This window comes from Oncorhynchus mykiss, chromosome 13 (genome assembly GCF_057628025.1).
Source record: "Oncorhynchus mykiss isolate SJ-2025 chromosome 13, ASM5762802v1, whole genome shotgun sequence".
Taxonomy (NCBI): domain Eukaryota; kingdom Metazoa; phylum Chordata; class Actinopteri; order Salmoniformes; family Salmonidae; genus Oncorhynchus; species Oncorhynchus mykiss.
This window is the reverse complement of record NC_143034.1, coordinates 71,926,197-71,948,064: the sequence shown is the minus strand read 5'-3', so window position 1 is coordinate 71,948,064 and position 21,868 is coordinate 71,926,197. Positions and strand designations below refer to the sequence as shown.

At 43.8% G+C, this 21,868-nt stretch overlaps 1 protein-coding gene across 1 annotated transcript in view; it reads right to left on the bottom strand.

Moving 5' to 3' along the window:
• Positions 1 to 5,660: 5,660 nt before the first annotated feature.
• The window catches only part of pold1 (polymerase (DNA directed), delta 1, catalytic subunit), a 34,198-nt gene continuing 17,990 nt past the window's right edge, over positions 5,661 to 21,868 (bottom strand). Inside the window, exons 18-27 of the mRNA XM_090197450.1 lie at positions 20,743 to 20,838; positions 20,492 to 20,629; positions 19,862 to 20,037; positions 13,613 to 13,765; positions 13,338 to 13,440; positions 13,088 to 13,220; positions 12,486 to 12,599; positions 10,970 to 11,022; positions 8,541 to 8,638; positions 5,661 to 5,932 (exon numbers count right to left, since the gene is read on the bottom strand). Coding sequence (XP_090053576.1) covers positions 5,845 to 5,932; positions 8,541 to 8,638; positions 10,970 to 11,022; positions 12,486 to 12,599; positions 13,088 to 13,220; positions 13,338 to 13,440; positions 13,613 to 13,765; positions 19,862 to 20,037; positions 20,492 to 20,629; positions 20,743 to 20,838 — 1,152 coding nt within the window. The 3' untranslated portion in view covers positions 5,661 to 5,844. The remainder of the gene's footprint in view (positions 5,933 to 8,540; positions 8,639 to 10,969; positions 11,023 to 12,485; positions 12,600 to 13,087; positions 13,221 to 13,337; positions 13,441 to 13,612; positions 13,766 to 19,861; positions 20,038 to 20,491; positions 20,630 to 20,742; positions 20,839 to 21,868) is intronic.

Genomic DNA, 21,868 nt, shown 5'->3' with positions numbered 1-21,868 from the left:
AATAATACAGTAGAAAAAAAAGAAAACTAAGTATATATACAGTGAGTGTAAATTAGGTCAAATAAGGGAGTTAAGGAAATAAATAGGCCATGGTGGCGAAGTAATTACAATATGGCAATTAAACACTGGAATGGTAGATGTGCAGAAGATGGATGTGCAAGTAGAGATACTGTGGTGCAAAAGGAGCTAAATAAATAAATACAGTATGGGGATGAGGTGGGCTGTTACAGATGGGCTATGTACAGGTAGAGTGATCTGTGAGCTGCTCTGACAGCTGGTTCTTAAAGCTAGTGAGGGAGATGGGAATCTCCAGATTCAGTGATTTTTGCAGTTCGTTCCAGTCAGTGGCAGCAGAGAACTGGAAGGGAAGGCGACCAAAGGAGGAATTGGCTTTCGGGGTGACCAGTGAGATATACCTGATGGAGCGTGTGTTACGAGTGGGTGCTGCTATGGTGACCAGCGAGCTGAGATAGGGCGGGGCTTTACCTAGCAGAGACCTGTAGATAACCTGTAGCCAGTGGGTTTGGCGATGAGTATGAAGCGAGGGCCAGCCAACAAGAGCGTACAGGTCGCAGTGGTGAGTAGTGTATGGGGCTTTGGTGGCAAAATGGATGGCACTGTGATAGACTACATCCAGTTTGCTGAGTAAAGTGTTGGAGGCTATTTTATAGATGACATCGCCGAAGTCAAGGATCGGTAGGATGGTCAGTTTTACGAGGGTATGTTTGGCAGCATGAGTGAAGGAAGCTTTGTTGCGAAATAGGAAGCCAATTCTAGATTTAACTTTGGATTGGAGATGCTTAATGTGAGTCTGGAAGGAGAGTTTACAGTCTAGCCAGACACCTAGGTATTTGTAGTTGTCCACCTATTCTAAGTCCGAGCCGTCCAGAGTAATGATGCTGGATGGGCGGGCAGGTGCGGGCAATGATCGGTTGAATAGCATGCATTTAGGCTGATTTGTAGGGGTCCAGATTTTGCAGCTCTTTCAGAACATCAGCTATCTGGATATGGGTGAAGGAGAAATGGTGGGGGCTTTGGTGGGTTGCTGTGGAGGGTGCCGGGCAGTCCCCCTGCTCAAGCCAGCGCATGTCCAGGCCCGTCTGAAGTTTGCCAATGACCATCTGGATGATCCAGAGGAGGAATGGGAGTGGTCTGATGAGACAAAAATAGAGCTTTTTGGTCTAAACTCCACTCGCCGTGTTTGGAGGAAGAAGAAGGATGAGTACAACCCCAAGAACACCATCCCAACTGTGAAGCATGGAGGTGGAAACATAATTCTTTGGGGATGCTTTTCTGCAAAGGGGACAGGACGACTGCACCGTATTGAGGGGAGGATGGATGGGGCCATGTCTCGCGAGATCTTGGCCAACAACCTCCTTCCCTCAGTAAGAGCATTGAAGATGGGTCGTGGCTAGGTCTTCCAGCATGACAACGACCCAAAACACACAGCCAGGGCAACTAAGGAGTGGCTCCGTAAGAAGCATCTCAAGGTCCTGGAGTGGCCTAGCCAGTCCCTAGACCTGAACCCAATAGAAAATCTTTGGAGGGAGCTGAAAGTCCGTATTGCCCAGCGACAGCCCCGAAACCTGAAGGATCTGGAGGAGGTCTGTATGGAGGAGTGGGCCAAAATCCCTGCTGCAATGTGTGCAAACCTGGTCGAGAACTACAGGAAACGTATGATCTCTGTAATTGCAAACAAAGGTTTCTGTACCAAATATTAAGTTCTGCTTTTCTGATGTATCAAATACTTATGTCATGCAATAAAATGCTAATTAATTGCTTAAAAAATCATAATGTGATTTTCTGGATTTTTGTTTTAGATTCCATCTCTCACAGTTGAAGTGTACCTATGATAAAAATGACAGACCTCTACATGCTTTGTAAGTAGGAAAACCTGCAAAATCGGCAGTGTATCAAATACTTGTTCTCCCCACTGTATCTTTATTTCCTCCTTTCTGACTGAGGATGAGCATGTGAAGGCTCGGTGCAGGATTTCTCCACTGTATTTACGTAGAAGAAAAGTTGTGGTTAAACCGTTTCAATTTAAGGGTCTCTCTTTCTCAATTCAAGGGGCATGGGAAATATATGTTTACATTGCCAAAGCAAGTGAAATAGATTAAACAATTCAAATGAACAGTAAACATTACACTCAAAGTTCCAATAGAATAAACATTTCAAATGTCATGTCTATATGCAGTGTTGTAATGATGTGCAAATAGTTGAAGTACAAGAGGGAAAATAAATAAATATAAGTTGTATTTTCAATGGTGTTTGTTCTTCACTGGTTGTCCTTTTCTTGAGGCAACATGTCACAAATCTTGCTGCTGTGATGACACACTGTGGTATTTCACCCAATAGATATGAGTTTATCGAAATTGGATTTGTTTAATAATTATTTGTGGGAATGTGTAATAAGCTCATAGAAAGGGATTTTATAATGTCGCTCTCTCTCTTCTTCCTGCAGTAAGTGTCCATGTGACCTGTCCCCAGTGTGAAGAGATCCAGAACACATCGGGGAACACTCCCATCCAGCTGTTAATAAATCGTTGACAAAAATCTGACAATTATTTTCATGTTATGACATCAAGGGAGAACATTCAATAAAATTCACTAATTTAAAACCTGTTTAATGCTTTTATTCTTGACAGATGTGTCCAAAATTGTGACAAAAAAACACCCCTTCCTTCCATGCATTTATGGCAGTGTTGTTTGTCGCCTGGTGAGGGCAAAACCATCCAGACAAATGACAAGCCTCCTAAAACTGGCTATAACTCCAGTTCTGCTCGTAATATTACGGTTAAAACACAGCGTGTTGTATAGATGTATTTTTAGGAAAAGTCAAGGATGGAGGGAGCATGACAAAAAATGGCAGAGTAATAAATACAATTTACGAGCAGCCACAATGACTGCTTTAGTGGTTCTACTGTTAATTAATTTGTAAATATTTCCAAAAATATTATTCCACTTTGATATTATGGGGTATCATGTGTAGGCCAGTGACAAATCGATTTAATCCATTTGAAATTGAGTCTGTAACACAACTCAAAAGGCACCAGCACATCTGGGCTATCTTTGTTGCAGATGCATGGTAACTAACAACTGAAGAAACCCACACACTGCTTTATGTATCGGCCTGAAGGCCTTCGTCACTAGCGCTAAAGAACACTGTTCACCACCACATATACTTTGAACTCGCGCAAAGTGGGAGATGCTGTCGAGAAACACTGGCATGTCTTACAATGGGTCCCAGCTTTGCCAGCTGAATTTAAGAACCCACCACTTTTGTATATAGAAGAGGTTGCAATTTACGCACAAGTAGACCAACTGTCAGCCACAAAAGAAAATGAGCCAAGCTCTTTTACACTCTGTTCCAAATGGTAGCTATATGTAAGGGGATTAATACAGTTGTATTCCAGCCACTAGGGGGTACTCTGGTGAAGCCCATAGGAAATAAAGCAGTATTGTTTAAGTGAATTGGGGAGAGGAAGAATAAGGAACAAAAAAAGGGTCTGTTACATGTGCTGACATGATTAACAGTCACGTAAACAGTAGCTTTCGCATTGTAGTTTATAATATAAGCTGATAGAAAGGGTAACATACAGCACAGTGCAACAATGTGATGAAGTGTGAATATTTCTGCCATACACACACAGGAAAACAGTTCCAAATATATGACATTATGTGCACCTCCACCCATGTTATCTACATGATTAAATGTCCATGTTGGTTGTGTTATGTAGGTAAAACCTCTCGTTCTCCTGTGATGGAACATTTTATGTTTGAGTTCTATTCATGTGCTTTTCTAATAACCAATTTCTGTGTTCATGCAAGTGACTGAACAAATCCTCACTATCAGTATCTGCAATTTGGCAGTACGCCCAAACCCTGTTTTTGAGAATGTAAAATCAGTTTCAAGGTCTCAGTTTAGAGAAGCCTTGTGAGGTATTGGTCAGTCACATGTATGACCCAGTATTGTTAGGTCACATGAAGCAAATGTCAATAATGAATGAATTAGCTAAATCATACAAATATGACTTGTCTGCAGTATATAAAGAACTAACGAGACTGCCCCGGGGGAGCTCCTGATTGACATGTGTACTTGGTGCATTGAGTTGGTTGAAACCTCTCCAGCGCATTGATAAAGAATTATTCATTTAAAATTGATTTAGGGTCCCTGTGTAGACTTTTCACGACACTCCCAAATAGAGAATTAGTGAACAATCAGGAGAAATGACATGGATTATTCACGTACTTGATAGGTCGATGTCCTCGTTGTGGTTTTACTGACGTGTTTAATATATTTTATGTGCACATTGTTATATTTGGTAACTAACATGTTTATTTTCCCTAGACTCCAACCCCATTAAACGGGTATGGGTGGAGCAATGTCTACATAAGAGTGCAAATTAAAAACACTCAAAAGCTCTGGCAAAGTCCTTAAAACTTGTTGACGCTACCCATCCCGGTAGTGGGATAATTGTCATCAGCAACCGCTGAATAGCATAGCGCCACAGTCAAATAATATTACAAAAAAAAAATCATAAAATCACAAGTGCAATATTGCAAAACACAGTTTAGCCTTTTATTAATCCACCTGTTGTCTCAGATTTTGAAATTATGCTTTATAGCGAACGCAATCCAAGCGTTTGTATAAATTTATCGATCGCATGACAAAACATTAAGTACACTTAGCATCAGGTAGCTTGGTCACGAAAAGATTCTCTGGTCTGATAAAACCAAGATTGAACTCTTTGGCCTGAATGCCAAGCGTTACATCTGGAGGAAACCTGGCACCATCCCTACGGTGAAGCATAGTGGTTGCAGCATCATGCTGTAGAGATGTTTTTCAGCGGCAGAGACCGGGATACTAGTCAGGAAAGATGAGTACAGAGATCCTTGATGAAAATCGGCTTCAGAGCGCTCAGGACCTCAGACTGGGGCAAAGGTTCACCTTCCAACAGGACAATGACCCTAAGCACACAGTCAAGACAACGCAGGAGTGGCTTTGGGACAAGTCTCTGAATGTCCTTGAGTGGCCCAGCCAGAGCTCGGACTTGAACCTGATCCATCTCTGGAGAGACCTGAAAATAGCTGTGCATCGACGTTCCCCATCCAACCTGACAGAGGTTTGGAGGATCTGCAGAGAAGAATGGGAGAAAGTCCCCAAATACAGCTGTCAAGCTTGTAGTGTCATACCCAAGAAGACTCGAGGCTGTAAACTCTGCCAAAGGTGCTTCAACAAAGTATTGAGTAAAGGGTCTGAATACTTATATAAATGAGATATTTCAGTTTCTTATTTTGTAAACATTTGTATGAAAACTGTTTTTTTGCTTTGTCATTACGGAGTATTGTGTGTAGATTGAGGCGGGGGACGATTTAAACCATTTTAGAATAAGGCTGTAAAACGTCTGAGTACTGTTTGCAAACCCTATCCTGGATCACAACTCCTACGGAGATGCTTCAGAAATACAGGCACTAGTCTATCATAACACATGGCATGGGAATGTAGCCTATTAGAAGTGTTTAGTAAAAACCAACTGCTGCTTTTCATTGGTTATTCACTTTTCGTACTCAACATACTACAACATCCACCACCATACTTTTAGTTCAATGCAACTGAGATCTTCTAGACTGAAGACAGACAACTATGGTAAGACACATTTCTACAAAAAGATGCCATTTATTTAGATTCATAATTCAAGAAAAAAGTCTAAGTGTAACATTTACAATTCTTACAAGAAGAAAATACAGTACAAATCCTTTCAAGGAGAGGGAGGGAGTCTGAGAAAGAGTGGGGAGAGAGAGGGGAGCCGGTCAATATGGAGTCTCGGTTGGTTCTGCCTCTCACCATCCAAAGCGAGACACCAGCTTCTCCTGATCATCCAGATCTTTCTGCACCTTCTTCCTCATGTAGAATATGGGACAGTCCCGGCTAGATAGAGAGAGACACAGCAACATTTACTTATAAATAATATCATATATACAGTGGGGTCCTAAATTATTGACAACCTTGATAAAGATGAGCAAAAATGTATAAAATAATTAAAATACTATATGCTCCATAAAAATGGGGATGAATATTATTTTATGCTTATATCATTGCTCAGAGAAAGAGATTTTGATTAGGTAATATATTTTTTTCTCCCCTTTACAATACCTCACCTTGTGAGGGTTAAAGGTACTGAGCCTTTTTCTAAAAGGTTTTATGAGTTGGAGAATCCAATATGAGGGATTTTAGACCATTCCTCCATACAGAATGCTTCCAGATCCCTGATATCCGTTGTCTGTGCATATGGACTGCCCTCTTCAATTCAAACCACAGGTTTTCAAATGGGTTTGAAGTCTGGAGACTGAGATGGCCATTGCAAAATGTTGATTTAGTGGCCAATAAAAATGTATTTGTGGATTTTGATGTGTGCTTGGTCTGTGTGTAACAGATATGTTGATATGGGTTTATGTGTGGTAATTGTCCAACGTGAGTGTACACTGCTGGTACAGACGTTGCATTTTTAGGTGCGTTAAAGGATCCCTGCACTGCATATTTCAGAAGTGAATATAGAGCATCTCCCATGTCAGAAGTGAATACAGTGCCTTGCGAAAGTATTCGGCCCCCTTGAACTTTGCGACCTTTTGCCACATTTCAGGCTTCAAACATAAAGATATAAAACTGTATTTTTTTGTGAAGAATCAACAACAAGTGGGACACAATCATGAAGTGGAACGACATTTATTGGATATTTCAAACTTTTTTAACAAATCAAAAACTGAAAAATTGGGCGTGCAAAATTATTCAGCCCCTTTACTTTCAGTGCAGCAAACTCTCTCCAGAAGTTCAGTGAGGATCTCTGAATGATCCAATGTTGACCTAAATGACTAATGATGATAAATACAATCCACCTGTGTGTAATCAAGTCTCCGTATAAATGCACCTGCACTGTGATAGTCTCAGAGGTCCGTTAAAAGCGCAGAGAGCATCATGAAGAACAAGGAACACACCAGGCAGGTTCGAGATACTGTTGTGAAGAAGTTTAAAGCCGGATTTGGATACAAAAAGATTTCCCAAACTTTAAACATCCCAAGGAGCACTGTGCAAGCGATAATATTGAAATGGAAGGAGTATCAGACCACTGCAAATCTACCAAGACCTGGCCGTCCCTCTAAACTTTCAGCTCATACAAGGAGAAGACTGATCAGAGATGCAGCCAAGAGGCCCATAATCACTCTGGATGAAGTGCAGAGATCTACAGCTGAGGTGGGAGACTCTGTCCATAGGACAACAATCAGTCGTATATTGCACAAATCTGGCCTTTATGGAAGAGTGGCAAGAAGAAAGCCATTTCTTAAAGATATACATAAAAAGTGTCGTTTAAAGTTTGCCACAAGCCACCTGGGAGACACACCAAACATGTGGAAGAAGGTGCTCTGGTCAGATGAAACCAAAATTGAACTTTTTGGCAACAATGCAAAACGTTATGTTTGGCGTAAAAGCAACACAGCTGAACACACCATCCCCACTGTCAAACATGGTGGTGGCAGCATCATGGTTTGGGCCTGCTTTTCTTCAGCAGGGACAGGGAAGATGGTTAAAATTGATGGGAAGATGGATGGAGCCAAATACAGGACCATTCTGGAAGAAAACCTGATGGAGTCTGCAAAAGACCTGAGACTGGGACGGAGATTTGTCTTCCAACAAGACAATGATCCAAAACATAAAGCAAAATCTACAATGGAATGGTTAAAAAATAAACATATCCAGGTGTTAGAATGGCCAAGTCAAAGTCCAGACCTGAATCTAATCGAGAATCTGTGGAAAGAACTGAAAACTGCTGTTCACAAATGCTCTCCATCCAACCTCACTGAGCTCGAGCTGTTTTGCAAGGAGGAATGGGAAAAAATGTCAGTCTCTCGATGTGCAAAACTGATAGAGACATACCCCAAGCGACTTACAGCTGTAATCGCAGCAAAAGGTGGCGCTACAAAGTATTAACTTAAGGGGGCTGAATAATTTTGCACGCCCAATTTTTCAGTTTTTGATTTGTTAAAAAAGTTTGAAATATCCAATAAATGTCGTTCCACTTCATGATTGTGTCCCACTTGTTGTTGATTCTTCACAAAAAAAGACAGTTTTATATCTTTATGTTTGAAGCCTGAATTGTGGCAAAAGGTCACAAAGTTCAAGGGGGCCGAATACTTTCGCAAGGCACTGTATAGAGTATCTCCCATGTCAGAAGTGAATATAAAGTATCTCCCATGTCAGAAGTGAATATAGAGCATCTCCCATGTCAGAAGTGAATATAGAGTATCTCCCATGTCAGAAGTGAATATAGAGTATCTCCTGTTTCAGAAATGTCACCTATGTATTTATTTACCTAAGTTATCTTTAGATTGTAAACAAACTTGGAGCTTGACATCACCCTGTGAGAGTCACATTAACGATGTACCGGGGAAGTAACTTTCAAACACACACATCTGTACACCAATTGTATGCATTTGTATGTGTGTGTGTGTGTGTGTGTGTGTGTGTGTGTGTGTGTGTGTACCTGGTACAGAGCACATCCTCATGGAGAGAGCCCTGACAGCGTTGACACTGTGTCCACAGGCGAGAGAAGCGCTCCTCCAGAGTACTTAAGTGGAAGATCTAGAATTCAAAGAGATTCAACATTAGTAAGTACAAATCAGGAGAAATTCACCATTTGTAAGTACAAATCAGGAGAAATTCACCATTAGTAAGTACAAATCAGGAGAAATTCACCATTAAAGTACACTGAACAAAAATATAAAACGCAACATGCAACAATTTCAAAGATTTTGCTGAGATACAGTTCATATAAGGAAATCAGTCAATTGAAATAAAGTCATTAGGCCCTAATCTATGGATTTCACATGACTGGACAGGGGTACAACCATGGGTGGGCATAGGGTCACCCACTGCGAAGCCAGGTCCAACCCATCAGAATGAGTTTTTCCCCACAAAAGGGCTTAATTACAGACTAAAACCCCTCCGCAACTGTCAAGTGGATAGATTATATTGGTAAAGGAGAAATGCTCACAAACAGGGATGTAAACAAAATGGTGCCCAGAATTTGAGAGAAATAAGCTTTTTCTGGGATCTTTTATTTCAGCTCATGAAACATGGGACCAACACTTTACATGTTGTGTTTATATTTTTGTTCAGTGTCGTTATCAGATGGATTCACCATTAGTAAGTAGTTATCACCACATCACCTTGGCACACCCCAATGTACGCATGTAGTATCCTTGTTACATTAAATATTTAGCATCAGATTAACAGAACAGGTTGATATATTAGGTCCTAATGAACAGGACCCAGATTAACATAACAGGGTTGATATACACTGCTCAAAAAAATAAAGGGAACACTAAAATAACACATCCTAGATCTGAATGAATGAAATATTCTTAATAAATACTTTTTTCTTTACATAGTTGAATGTGCTGACAACAAAACCACACAAAAATGATCAATGGAAATCTAAATTTATCAACCCATGGAGGTCTGGATTTGGAGTCACACTCAAAATGAAAGTGGAAAACCACACTACAGGCTGATCCAACTTTGATGTATTGTCCTTAAAACAAGTCAAAATGAGGCTCAGTAGTGTGTGTGGCCTCCACGTGCCTGTATGACCTCCCTACAACGCCTGGGCATGCTCCTGATGAGGTGGCGGATGGTCTCCTGAGGGATCTCCTCCCAGACCTGGACTAAAGCATCCGCCAACTCCAGGACAGTCTGTGGTGCAACGTGGTGTTGGTGGATGGAGCGAGACATGATGTCCCAGATGTGCTCAATTGGATTCAGGTCTGGGGAACGGGCAGGCCAGTCCATAGCATCAATGCCTTCCTCTTGCAGGTACTGCTGACACACTCCAGCCACATGAGGTCCAGCATTGTCTTGCGTTAGGAGGAACCCAGGGCCAACCACACCAGCATATGGTCTCACAAGGGGTCTGAGGATCTCATCTCGGTACCTAATGGCAGTCAGGCTACCTCTGGCGAGCACATGGAGGGCTGTGCGGCCCCCATGACTGACCCACCGCCAAACCGGTCATGCTGGAGGATGTTGCAGACAGCAGAACGTTCTCCACGGCGTCTCCAGACTCTGTCACGTCTGTCACATGTGCTCAGTGTGAACCTGCTTTCATCTGTGAAGAGCACAGGGCGCCAGTGGCGAATTTGCCAATCTTGGTGTTCTCTGGCAAATGCCAAACGTCCTGCACGGTGTTGGGCTGTAAGCACAACCCCCACCTGTGGACGTTGGGCCCTCATACCACCCTCATGGAGCCTGTTTCTGACCGTTAGAGCAGACACATGCACATTTGTGGCATGCTGGAGTTCATTTTGCAGGGCTCTGGCAGTGCTCCTCCTGCTCCTCCTTGCACAAAGGCGGAGGTAGCAGTCCTGCTGCTGGATTGTTGTCCTCCTACGGCCTCCTCCACGTCTCCTGATGTACTGGCCTGTCTCCTGGTAGCGCCTCCATGCTCTGGACACTACGCTGACAGACACAGCAAACCTTCTTTTCACAGCTCGCATTGATGTGCCACCCTGGATGAGCTGCACTACCTGAGCCACTTGTGTGGGTTGTAGATTCTGTCTCATGCTACCACTAGAGTGAAAGCACCGCCAGCATTGAAAAGTGACCAAAACATCAGCCAGGAAGCATAGGAACTGAGAAGTGGTCTGTGGTCACCACCTGCAGAACCACTCCTTTATTGGGGGTGTCTTGCTAATTGCCTATAATTTCCACCTGTTGTCTATTCCATTTGCACAACAGCATGTGCAATTTATTGTCAATCAGTGTTGCTTCCTAAGTGGACAGTTTGATTTCACAGAAGTGTGATTGACTTGGAGTTACATTGTGTTGTTTAAGTGTTCCCTTTATTTTTTTGAGCAGTGTATTAGTTCCTAATGAACAGGACCCAGATTAACACAACAGGTTGATATATTGTACCTCTTTCTGGTACAGCTCCGACTCCTTCTTCTTACAGAAATCACACACAGCCGCTGTGGGGAGGAAAGCAGAGATTACAAATCACACAGTTTTGTACAACTAACCTAACACACAATTCAGTCCCATTCAAAATCCTATTTTCCCTAACCCCTAACCTTAACCCCCCTAGAAATAGCATCTGACCTTGTGGGGACCAACAAAATGTTTGTTTGTTTACTATTCTTGTGGCATAGTTAAACACGTACACAAAGAGGACGGATTAGTGGGAACACAGCTACAGTAGAAAGAGGACGCATTAGTGGGAACACAGAGCTACAGTAGAAAGAGGACGCATTAGTGGGAACACAGAGCTACAGTAGAAAGAGGATGGATTAGTGGGAACCACAGCCAGTGTAGAATGATGGATTAGTGGGAACACACAGCCAGTGTAGAATGATGGATTAGTGGGAACACACAGCCACAGTAGAAAGAGGTTGGATTAGTGGGAACCACAGCCAGTGTAGAAAGAGGATGGATTAGTGGGAACCACAGCCAGTGTAGAATGATGGATTAGTGGGAACACACAGCCACAGTAGAAAGAGGTTGGATTAGTGGGAACCACAGCCAGTGTAGAATGATGGATTAGTGGGAACACACAGCCAGTGTAGAATGATGGATTAGTGGGAACACACAGCCACAGTAGAAAGAGGTTGGATTAGTGGGAACACACAGCCACAGTAGAAAGAGGTTGGATTAGTGGGAACCACAGCCAGTGTAGAATGATGGATTAGTGGGAACACACAGCCACAGTAGAAAGAGGTTGGATTAGTGGGAACCACAGCCAGTGTAGAATGTTGGATTAGTGGGAACCACAGCCAGTGTAGAATGATGGATTAGTGGGAACACACAGCCACAGTAGAAAGAGGTTGGATTAGTGGGAACACAGCCACTGTAGAATGATGGATTAGTGGGAACACACAGCCACAGTAGAAAGAGGATAGATTAGTGGGAACACACAGCCACAGTAGAAAGAGGACGGATTAGTGGGAACACACAGCCACAGTAGAACAATGGATTAGTGGGAACACAGCCACAGTAGAACAATGGATTAGTGGGAACACAGCCACAGTAGAAAGAGGTTGGATTAGTGGGAACACACAGTCACAGTAGAAAGAGGTTGGATTAGTGGGAACACACAGCCACAGTAGAACGAGGTTGAATTAGTGGGAACACACAGCCACAGTAGAAAGAGGATGGATTAGTGGGAACACACAGCCACAGTAGAACGAGGTTGGATTAGTGGGAACACACAGCCACAGTAGAAAGAGGATGGATTAGTGGGAACACACAGCCACAGTAGAAAGAGGATGGATTAGTGGGAACACACAGCCACTATAGAAAAATGGATGGCTTAGTGGGAACATCCTCTTTCTACTGTGGCTGTGTGTTCCCACTAATCCATCCATCAAACTGATAAATTACTTCCACACACACACACACACACACACACACACAGTACATTATTACTCTCTCTCACCATCGTCCTTCAGCACTGCTCTGCAACCGATACAGGCGCTCCTCTTGGTGGCGAAGGCCATGAGCCCCCCCACCCTGGAGGTCAACACTGTCTTACAGCGCGTGTGATCCCCCTCTGAAACACACATCAAATCAACTTTATTTCTGCAATTAGTCTAATAGCAGCAGCAGTCATGGTGTGTTTGTAGTGTGAGTGACAGGGCGTAGAGAAAGGAAGAGACTCTGTGTGTGTGTGTGTGTGTGTGTGTGTGTGTGTGTGTGACAGAGCGTAGAGAAAGGAAGAGACTCTGTGTGTGTGCGAGTGAGAGGGCCGAGAGAAAGGAAGAGACCCTGTCTGTGTGTGTGTGTGTGTGTGTGTGTGTGTGTGTGTGTGTGTGTGTGTGTGTGTATTTGTGCGTGTGTGTGTGTGTGTGAGTGAGTGAGTGAGAGGGCCGAGAGAAAGGAAGAGACCCTGTGTGTGTGTGTGTGTGTGTGTGTGTGTGTGTATATGCGTGTGTGTGTATGTATTTGTGCATGTGTGGGTGTGTGAGTGAGAGGGCCGAGAGAAAGGAAGAGACCCTGTGTGTGTGTGTGTGTGTGTGTGTGTGTAGCATGCTGACTCACTCAGTAAGACGCTCTCTGCTTTGCTCTCTCCCAGGATGGGCTCAAAGATGCGGAGCAGTGGCTTGGAGAGCTGTTGTTCCAGGTAGTACTGGGTGTCAATGGGAATGTTGTTCTCCAGAACATAGATTGGATCCTACACACACAATAGAAATGATTTGTGTGAATGTTAATTAATGTATAGCTTTACACGACACACCGACAATCACATGAATATTTCCAATAGCCTCCAATAGACAGACACAGTTCTAACCTCAGACTTCATGTATGCTGCTACTCCTTTGGCAGCTTTGATGATGACATAGGGAACTCTGTCTCCCAGTTGGGGGGCGCTACCCGCGTCTCTCTTCTTCATCCTGCAGAGGGGTCAGAGGTTATCAACTGGTAACAAAGATAAAATAACAACTTATTTGGATGGGCTTCCATCAACTGTTCCAATCCAGCCATTACAATGAGCCTTTCCACCCCATTTCTCCCTGTAACAGCCTCCAATGTTCCTCCTCTCTCTGTGCATCTCTCCCTCCTTACCTCTCGGCCAGCTCCACATGCGCCTGCTTGGCAGCGTACTCCTGGGCTGTGCGGGTCAGCTCCTTGGTGATAACCAGCTGGCTGATGTCGATGCGGTTACACAGCAGGTCAGAGATCACCTCTTTGGCGTGGGCCACCGCACCCTGCGGATCTCTGTGTAGAGAGACCAGGAGGGAGGGAGGGTAGAGAGACCAGGAGGGAGGGAGGGTAGAGAGACCAGGAGGGAGGGTAGAGAGACGAGGGAGGGAGGGAGGGTAGAGAGACCAGGAGGGAGTGGAGTGAGGGAGGGTAGAGAGACCAGGAGGGAGGGTAGAGAGACCAGGAGGGAGTGGAGTGAGGGAGGGTAGAGAGACCAGGAGGGAGGGTAGAGAGATGAGGGAGAGAAAGAACAGAGAGTCAATTATTTGATTTATTTAACCAGGTTAGTCTCGTTGAAATAAAACTTTTTCAGGAGAGGCCTGAACCAAGACAGAAGCAACATCAGATTCAGACATGACATCAACCAGACAAACCTTACATCAATACAACAAGCAGCATGTCAGTAACAAACATGTACACAACACAAATATCTAGATTGTTGTCCAATATTCTGAAATGTTCCGCAGCGGCAAATGAAAACAAGTTTCTTATTGGATACGTTAAGATAGTGCCTCCCAGTTTCACTCTGTTCCAGACCTACTGAACAGGACCCAGGACAACAACTCTGTTACATACAGTTGAAGTCGGAAGTTAACATACACCTTAGCCAAATACATTTAAACTCAGTTTTTCACAATTCCTGACATTTAATCCTAGTAGAAATTCCCTGTTTTAGGTCAATTAAGATCACCACTTCATTTTAAGAATGTGAAATGTCAGAATAATAGTAGAAAGAATGATTTATTTCATCACATTCCCAGTGGGTCAGGTGGTTACATACACTCAATTAGTATTTGGTAGCATTGCCTTTAAATTGTTTAACTTGGGTCAAACATTTTGGGTAGCCTTCCACAAGCTTCCCACAATAAGTAGGGTGAATTTTGACCCATTCCACCTGACAGAGCTGGTGTAACTGAGTCAGGTTTGTAGGCCTCCTTGCTCATACACGCCTTTTCAGTTCTGCCCACAAATTTTCTATAGGATTGAGGTCAGGGCTTTGTGATGGACACTCCAATACCTTGACTTTGTTGTCCTTAAGCCAAACCGTAGTCTGGCATTTTTATGGCGGTTTTGGAGCAGTGTCTTCTTCCTTGCTGAGCGGCCTTTCAGGTTATGCCGATATAGGACTTGTTTTAATGAAGATATAGATACATTTGTACCCGTTTCCTCCAGCATCTTCACAAGGTCTTTTGCTGTTGTTCTGGGATTTATTTGCACTTTTCGCACCAAAGTACGTTCATTTCTAGAAGACAGAACACGTCTCTTTCCTGAGCGGTACGGAGGCTGCGTGGTCCTGTGGTGTTTATACTTGCTTGTCTATAGGTGTCTATAGGTTTCCATAGGTGTCTATAGGTGTCTATAGGTTTCCATAGGTGTCTATAGGTGTCTATAGGTGTCTATAGGTTTCCATAGGTGTCTATAGGTGTCTATAGGTTTCCATAGGTGTCTATAGGTGTCTATAGGTTTCTATAGGTGTCTATAGGTTTATATAGGTGTCTATAGGTTTCTATAGGTGTCTGTAGGTTTCTATAGGTGTCTGTAGGTGTCTATAGGTGTCTGTAGGTGTCTATAGGTGTCTGTAGGTGTCTGTAGGTGTCTGTAGGTGTCTGTAGGTGTCTATAGGTGTCTGTAGGTGTCTATAGGTGTCTATAGGTTTCCATCCAATTTGCAACAGATCTTTATGAGAATATTTAAAAATCGTCATAAAATAATGTCTGTGCGTGATGACATAGCGCACATAAAAATTTATTTTGTGGCTAAATTCCCATGTAAAGAATGAAAAAGGGTTTCCATCGCATTTTCAACTTTAATGGTTATTTTGTCACTAAAGACGTGTTGTATAAGTAATGTGCCCACTCCACTCTGGTATTGTCAGGTGTGCTCTAACCAACAGCTGGCAGATACAGTGCAGGTAGAAGCCTACATGGTGACATTATTATGGATAAGAGCAATATTTCTATTTGTCAAACGGCAGCCAAGTGTTGATCATCATGTCACCAGAATAAATATTGAGTGTCTTATTCTGGTACACGCAATATTTATTGGAAAGCAGCATCAAGCTCATCACCTTGTACTGTCAGCACCCTGTGAAGTTCATCACATAGTGCATCTGGACACTAATAAACTGCATGCTTTCCTGAGTCATAGTGGGAGGACCACACAACATATGTTTGGGTAAAAACTTCCCACCGCAATTTATCACACAATTCATTTTACCGACAAAAAGATTCCATGTTGAATAAACAAATTGTCTGTCGACATTTATAAAATGTACCGGCATTTCCTGTTTCCATCAGCTCCGTCATGACTTCTTTCGTGAGCCCGGTAATTCATCCGCATGAAATGGTTGGATGGAAACCTGGTTTATGAGAACGTTCTGTAGTAGGTGGTACCTACCCGTCTATCAGAATGTTCTAGGTGGTACCTACCCGTCTAACAGAATGTTCTAGGTGGTACCTACCAGTCTAACAGAATGTTCTAGGTGGTACCTACCCGTCTATCATAATGTTCTAGATGGTACCTACCCGTCTATCATAATGTTCTAGGTGGTACCTACCCGTCTATCAGAATGTTCTAGATGGTACCTACCAGTCTAACAGAATGTTCTAGGTGGTACATACCCGTCTAACAGAATGTTCTAGGTGGTACCTACCCGTCTAACAGAATGTTCTAGGTGGTACCTACCCGTCTAACAGAATGTTCTAGGTGGTACCTACCCGTCTAACAGAATGTTCTAGGTGGTACCTACCCGTCTAACAGAATGGTCTAGGTGGTACCTACCCGTCTAACAGAATGGTCTAGGTGGTACCTACCCGTCTAACAGAATGTTCTAGATGGTACCTACCCGTCTATCAGAATGTTCTAGATGGTACCTACCCGTCTATCAGAATGTTCTAGATGGTACCTACCCGTCTATCAGAATGTTCTAGATGGTACCTACCCGTCTATCAGAATGTTCTAGATGGTACCTACCCGTCTATCAGAATGTTCTAGATGGTACCTACCCGTCTATCAGACTGTTCTAGATGGTACCTACCCGTCTATCAGAATGTTCTAGATGGTACCTACCTGTCTATCAGAATGGTCTAGATGGTACCTACCTGTCTATCAGAATGTTCTAGATGGTACCTACCCGTCTATCAGAATGTTCTAGATGGTACCTACCTGACTATCAGAATGTTCTAGATGGTACCTACCTGTCTATCAGAATGTTCTAGATGGTACCTACCCGTCTATCAGAATGTTCTAGATGGTACCTACCTGTCTATCAGAATGTTCTAGATGGTACCTACCTGTCTATCAGAATGTTCTAGATGGTACCTACCTGTCTATCAGAATGTTCTAGATCACATATGTCAGAGTCAAGGCCCGCGGGCCACATCCGGCCCGCAAGAAGGTTTTTTACGGCCCCTGGGATGATCTTGATTTATTATTAGAACCGGCCCGCAGCAAGCCGGCAGCCCGCAGATCTTTTACACGCACCAATACTACATTTCCCACAATGCAAAGGTGACGCACCGAGCAGTAGGCTGCTTCATTTCAATATTTATTGGCACAGCAGTCGTCAGCATCACAGTAAAATTAACTTTCAGATACCCATCAAAAATGGCAAAACGGAAGGTGGATACTGAGAACCGGGGGTTTCAAACAAGGTGGGAGTCGGAGTATATGTTCACGAAGGTAGCTGGAAAACCTGTGTGTCTTCTGTGTGGAGAAAGTGTGGCGGTACTGAAAGAGTATAATCTGAGACGACATTATGAAACGAAACACGCGGACACACACGCGGACGCAACTGTCAAGGCCAGTTTTATTTTGGCAGAAGAGATCGCTAAATCAGCCCGGCCATTTACGGAGGGGGATTTCATCAAAAACTGCATGATTAAAGTTTGTGACGAAGTTTGCCCAGAAAAAAGGCAACTCTTTTTAAATGTGAGTCTGAGCAGAAACACCATTGCCGAGAGAGTAGACCAGTTGTCCATCAATCTAAAAGAGCAGCTTGTGAAAAAGGGAAAAGATTTTATTGCATATTCCTTGGCTGTGGATGAGAGCACCGACATTTCTGACATTGCCCAGTTGTCAATTTTCATCCGCGGAGTGGACTCCAACCTAAGCGTGACAGAGGAGTTTTTGGCTTTACGTCCTATGCATGGCACAACTACGGGGCATGATTTGTATGAAGAGGTGTCAAGATGTGTAAATGAGATGGAGCTGCCTTGGGAAAAACTCGTGGGTTTGACAACCGACGGAGCACCTGCGATGTGTGGACACAGGAGCGGACTGGTGGCGAAGATACGGGAAAAGATGCAAGAGGAAAACGCGACAGGTGAGCTGACAGCTTATCATTGTATCATACACCAGGAAGCGTTGTGCGGTAAAGCCTTGAAAATGGAGCATGTAATGAGCATCATCACGCGCACAGTTAACTTTATCAGAGCCAAAGGTTTGAATCACCGCCAGTTCAAGGCATTTCTGACGGAGTTAGAAACGGAGCATGGTGATTTGCCTTATCACACAGAGGTGCGATGGCTAAGCCAGGGAAAGGTGCTTCAAAGATGTTTCGAGCTTCGTGAGGAGATTTGTCTGTTCTTGGACAGCAAAGGGAAAGACACAACACAACTCCGAGACGAAATGTTTCTGTGTGAAATGGCTTTTCTGTGTGACATTACGAGTCATCTGAATGCAATAAACTTGCAGCTGCAGGGTCGGGATCGTGTCATCTCTGATATGTACAGTACAGTGAAGGCATTTAAAACCAAACTGACTCTGTGGGAGACGCAGATGCGGAAAGAAAATTTGAGCCACTTTCCCAGCTGCCAGACCATGAAAGAGAAGCTCTCTACCAGTGCGTTCCCGAGCACACAGTTGGCTGATAAAATAGGTATGCTTGCCGCTGACTTTCGACGCCGATTTGCTGACTTTGAAGCACAAAAAAGCAGGTTGGAACTGCTCGGTAACCCATTTGCTGTTGACGTGGAAAGCTCACCACCAAACCTCCAAATGGAGTTGATTGACCTCCAATGCAATGATGCACTGAGGGCAAAATATGCGGCAGTGGGTGCTGCGGAGTTCGCCCGTTTCCTCCCCGGCACAATGCCCCAGCTGCGCATCCAGGCTGCTCAAACGTTGTCTATGTTTGGCAGCACATACCTGTGTGAACAACTGTTTTCTTTGATGAACCTGAACAAAACATCACACAGAAGTCGACTTACTGCTGAACACCTCCACTCAATTCTGAGGATTTCTTCAGCTCAGAGCCTTACCCCGAACATTGATGAACTTGTGGAAAAGATGGGACACCACCAAGTATCACCCTCAACCTCAAACAAGTGAACATTACTGTGCAATCACATATTTAGAGTTTTTACTCAGTTCAAGTTTAAAAGTTAAAATTTAATATTTGTTTTCACTGCATGTTACTTCTCCTTAAACAAAGTGTTGTTTTTGATTAATAGATTTTTGCACTTTATTTTTTTGTATTTCAATCCAATTATATTTTAAAAATATTTCAGTTGAGTGGATGATAGAAAATTGCTATTATTGTTTTTTCTTTGAAGTAAATTTAGCCCACTTTTGCTAAAATAGAAAATATAGTCTACTGATGGTGCCTTGAATACCGGTTTCTTTCATTTAATGTTCATGTTATGGGGATATTTATATAAAGGAAATTTGTCTTTTGTGTCTGTTGAAAATTAAAGATTACTGACAGAGCCATAAGAAAATATTGCTTTATTTATCTGATCATATTGTAATATATTTGTTAGGTTTTCAGTAGGTTCAATTAGGTTCACTAGACTATATGCGTCATTTAAAAATTTTTCAATGAACATTCGAACAGTCCGGCCCTCGTCTTGTAGCTGATTTTTTTATTTGGCCCTCCGTCCATTTGACTTTGACACCCCTGTTCTAGATGGTACCTACCCGTCTATCAGAATGTTCTAGATGGTACCTACCCGTCTATCAGAATGTTCTAGATGGTACCTACCTGTCTATCAGAATGGTCTAGATGGTACCTACCTGTCTATCAGAATGTTCTAGATGGTACCTACCCGTCTATCAGAATGTTCTAGATGGTACCTACCCGTCTATCAGAATGTTCTAGATGGTACCTACCTGTCTATCAGAATGGTCTGCAGGCAGGAGTTGATCAGATTGGCCACCAGGGTACAGTTGTCTCTGCGGACCGTCTCGATACCCTTGCAGTCCATCTTGTCGTGAGTGTCGGCGCTGGAGGAGAAGTAGAGGCCTGCGTAGCGCTTCTTGTTGATCAACAGGTAGGGGTAGTACACCTGAAGGGAGGAGAGAGAGAGCGATAAGAGGGAGTTTAACTAGTCTTTTTTTGACCGTAGAAGGAGCTCATAGTAGCCTCGGGTCAAGTCCAATAGGGAGAAGAGAGGAGAGAGTATGGATGTTAGTTATTTGACCATCCAAGAGAGGATGAGCATAGCTTTTTTCCAGACTAAACACTTGACCTGGGTTATGTTCATTCGAGAACACTGTCGATGCAACATCAAAAATTACGTTTTTCCTAATTGGACATCTACCGGTTGTACCCATATATTTAAATAATATAATATAGTATTTTAATAGGGTCTCCGTGGTAGTACCTTCTGGTTTTAATAATTTCCCCCACAGGGGTTAGGGTTTTCAAACAATAGTTTCACTCTGTTTTAAAACGTTTCCTATCAACTGAACATGACCCAGGGCTATTAGCAACTGTGTTTTAAATGGTGAACTGGGTACCTTCTCAAACTCCAGTTTGATGGGAGGGGTGAAGTGGGAGGAGACCCACTCTGCCGCCTCCCTCCCAACCTCCATGGCCCTGCTCACAGTGTCCACGCCCAGTTTGACCATGACGGAGTCCGTGTCCCCGTAGATGACCTGACACACACACAGACAATCAAGGAGGGTTGTGAAAGTAGAACAACTAAAAAGAGGAGAAGAAAGGACAGGTGAGGATGATGTAACGACTGTCCTCCTCGCTCTCCTCTCACCTTGGCATCGGCTTGGTAACCGTTGGCGATGGTGTACTTGGATTCCACCAGCTGTTTGGTCTGCTCAATCATCTGTCTGCCAAACCCAGTAACACTCTGGAAACACAGGGAGAGGTTAGGGACACTGGTGACACTCTGGAAACACAGGGAGAGGTTAGGAACACTGGTGACACTCTGGAAACACAGGGAGAGGTTAGGAACACTGGTGACACTCTGGAAACACAGGGAGAGGTTAGGGACACTGGTGACACTCTGGAAACACAGGGAGAGGTTAGGAACACTGGTGACACTCTGGAAACACAGGGAGAGGTTAGGAACACTGGTGACAGTCTGGAAACACAGGGAGAGGTTAGGAACACTGGTGACACTCTGGAAACACAGGGAGAGGTTAGGAACACTGGTGACACTCTGGAAACACAGGGAGAGGTTAGGAACACTGGTGACAGTCTGGAAACACAGGGAGAGGTTAGGAACACTGGTGACACTCTGGAAACACAGGGAGAGGTTAGGAACACTGGTGACAGTCTGGAAACACAGGGAGAGGTTAGGAACACTGGTGACAGTCTGGAAACACAGGGAGAGGTTAGGAACACTGGTGACACTCTGGAAACACAGGGAGAGGTTAGGGACACTGGTGACACTCTGGAAACACAGGGAGAGGTTAGGAACACTGGTGACCGTCTGGAATCACAGGGAGAGGTTAGGAACACTGGTGACACTCTGGAAACACAGGGAGAGGTTAGGAACACTGGTGACACTCTGGAAACACAGGGAGAGGTTAGGAACACTGGTGACAGTCTGGAAACACAGGGAGAGGTTAGGAACACTGGTGACACTCTGGAAACACAGGGAGAGGTTAGGGACACTGGTGACAGTCTGGAAACACAGGGAGAGGTTAGGAACACTGGTGACACACTGGAAACACAGGGAGGGGTTAGGAACACTGGTGACACTCTGGAAACACAGGGAGAGGTTAGGAACACTGGTGACACTCTGGAAACACAGGGAGAGGTTAGGAACACTGGTGACACTCTGGAAACACAGGGAGAGGTTAGGAACACTGGTGACAGTCTGGAAACACAGGGAGAGGTTAGGAACACTGGTGACCGTCTGGAATCACAGGGAG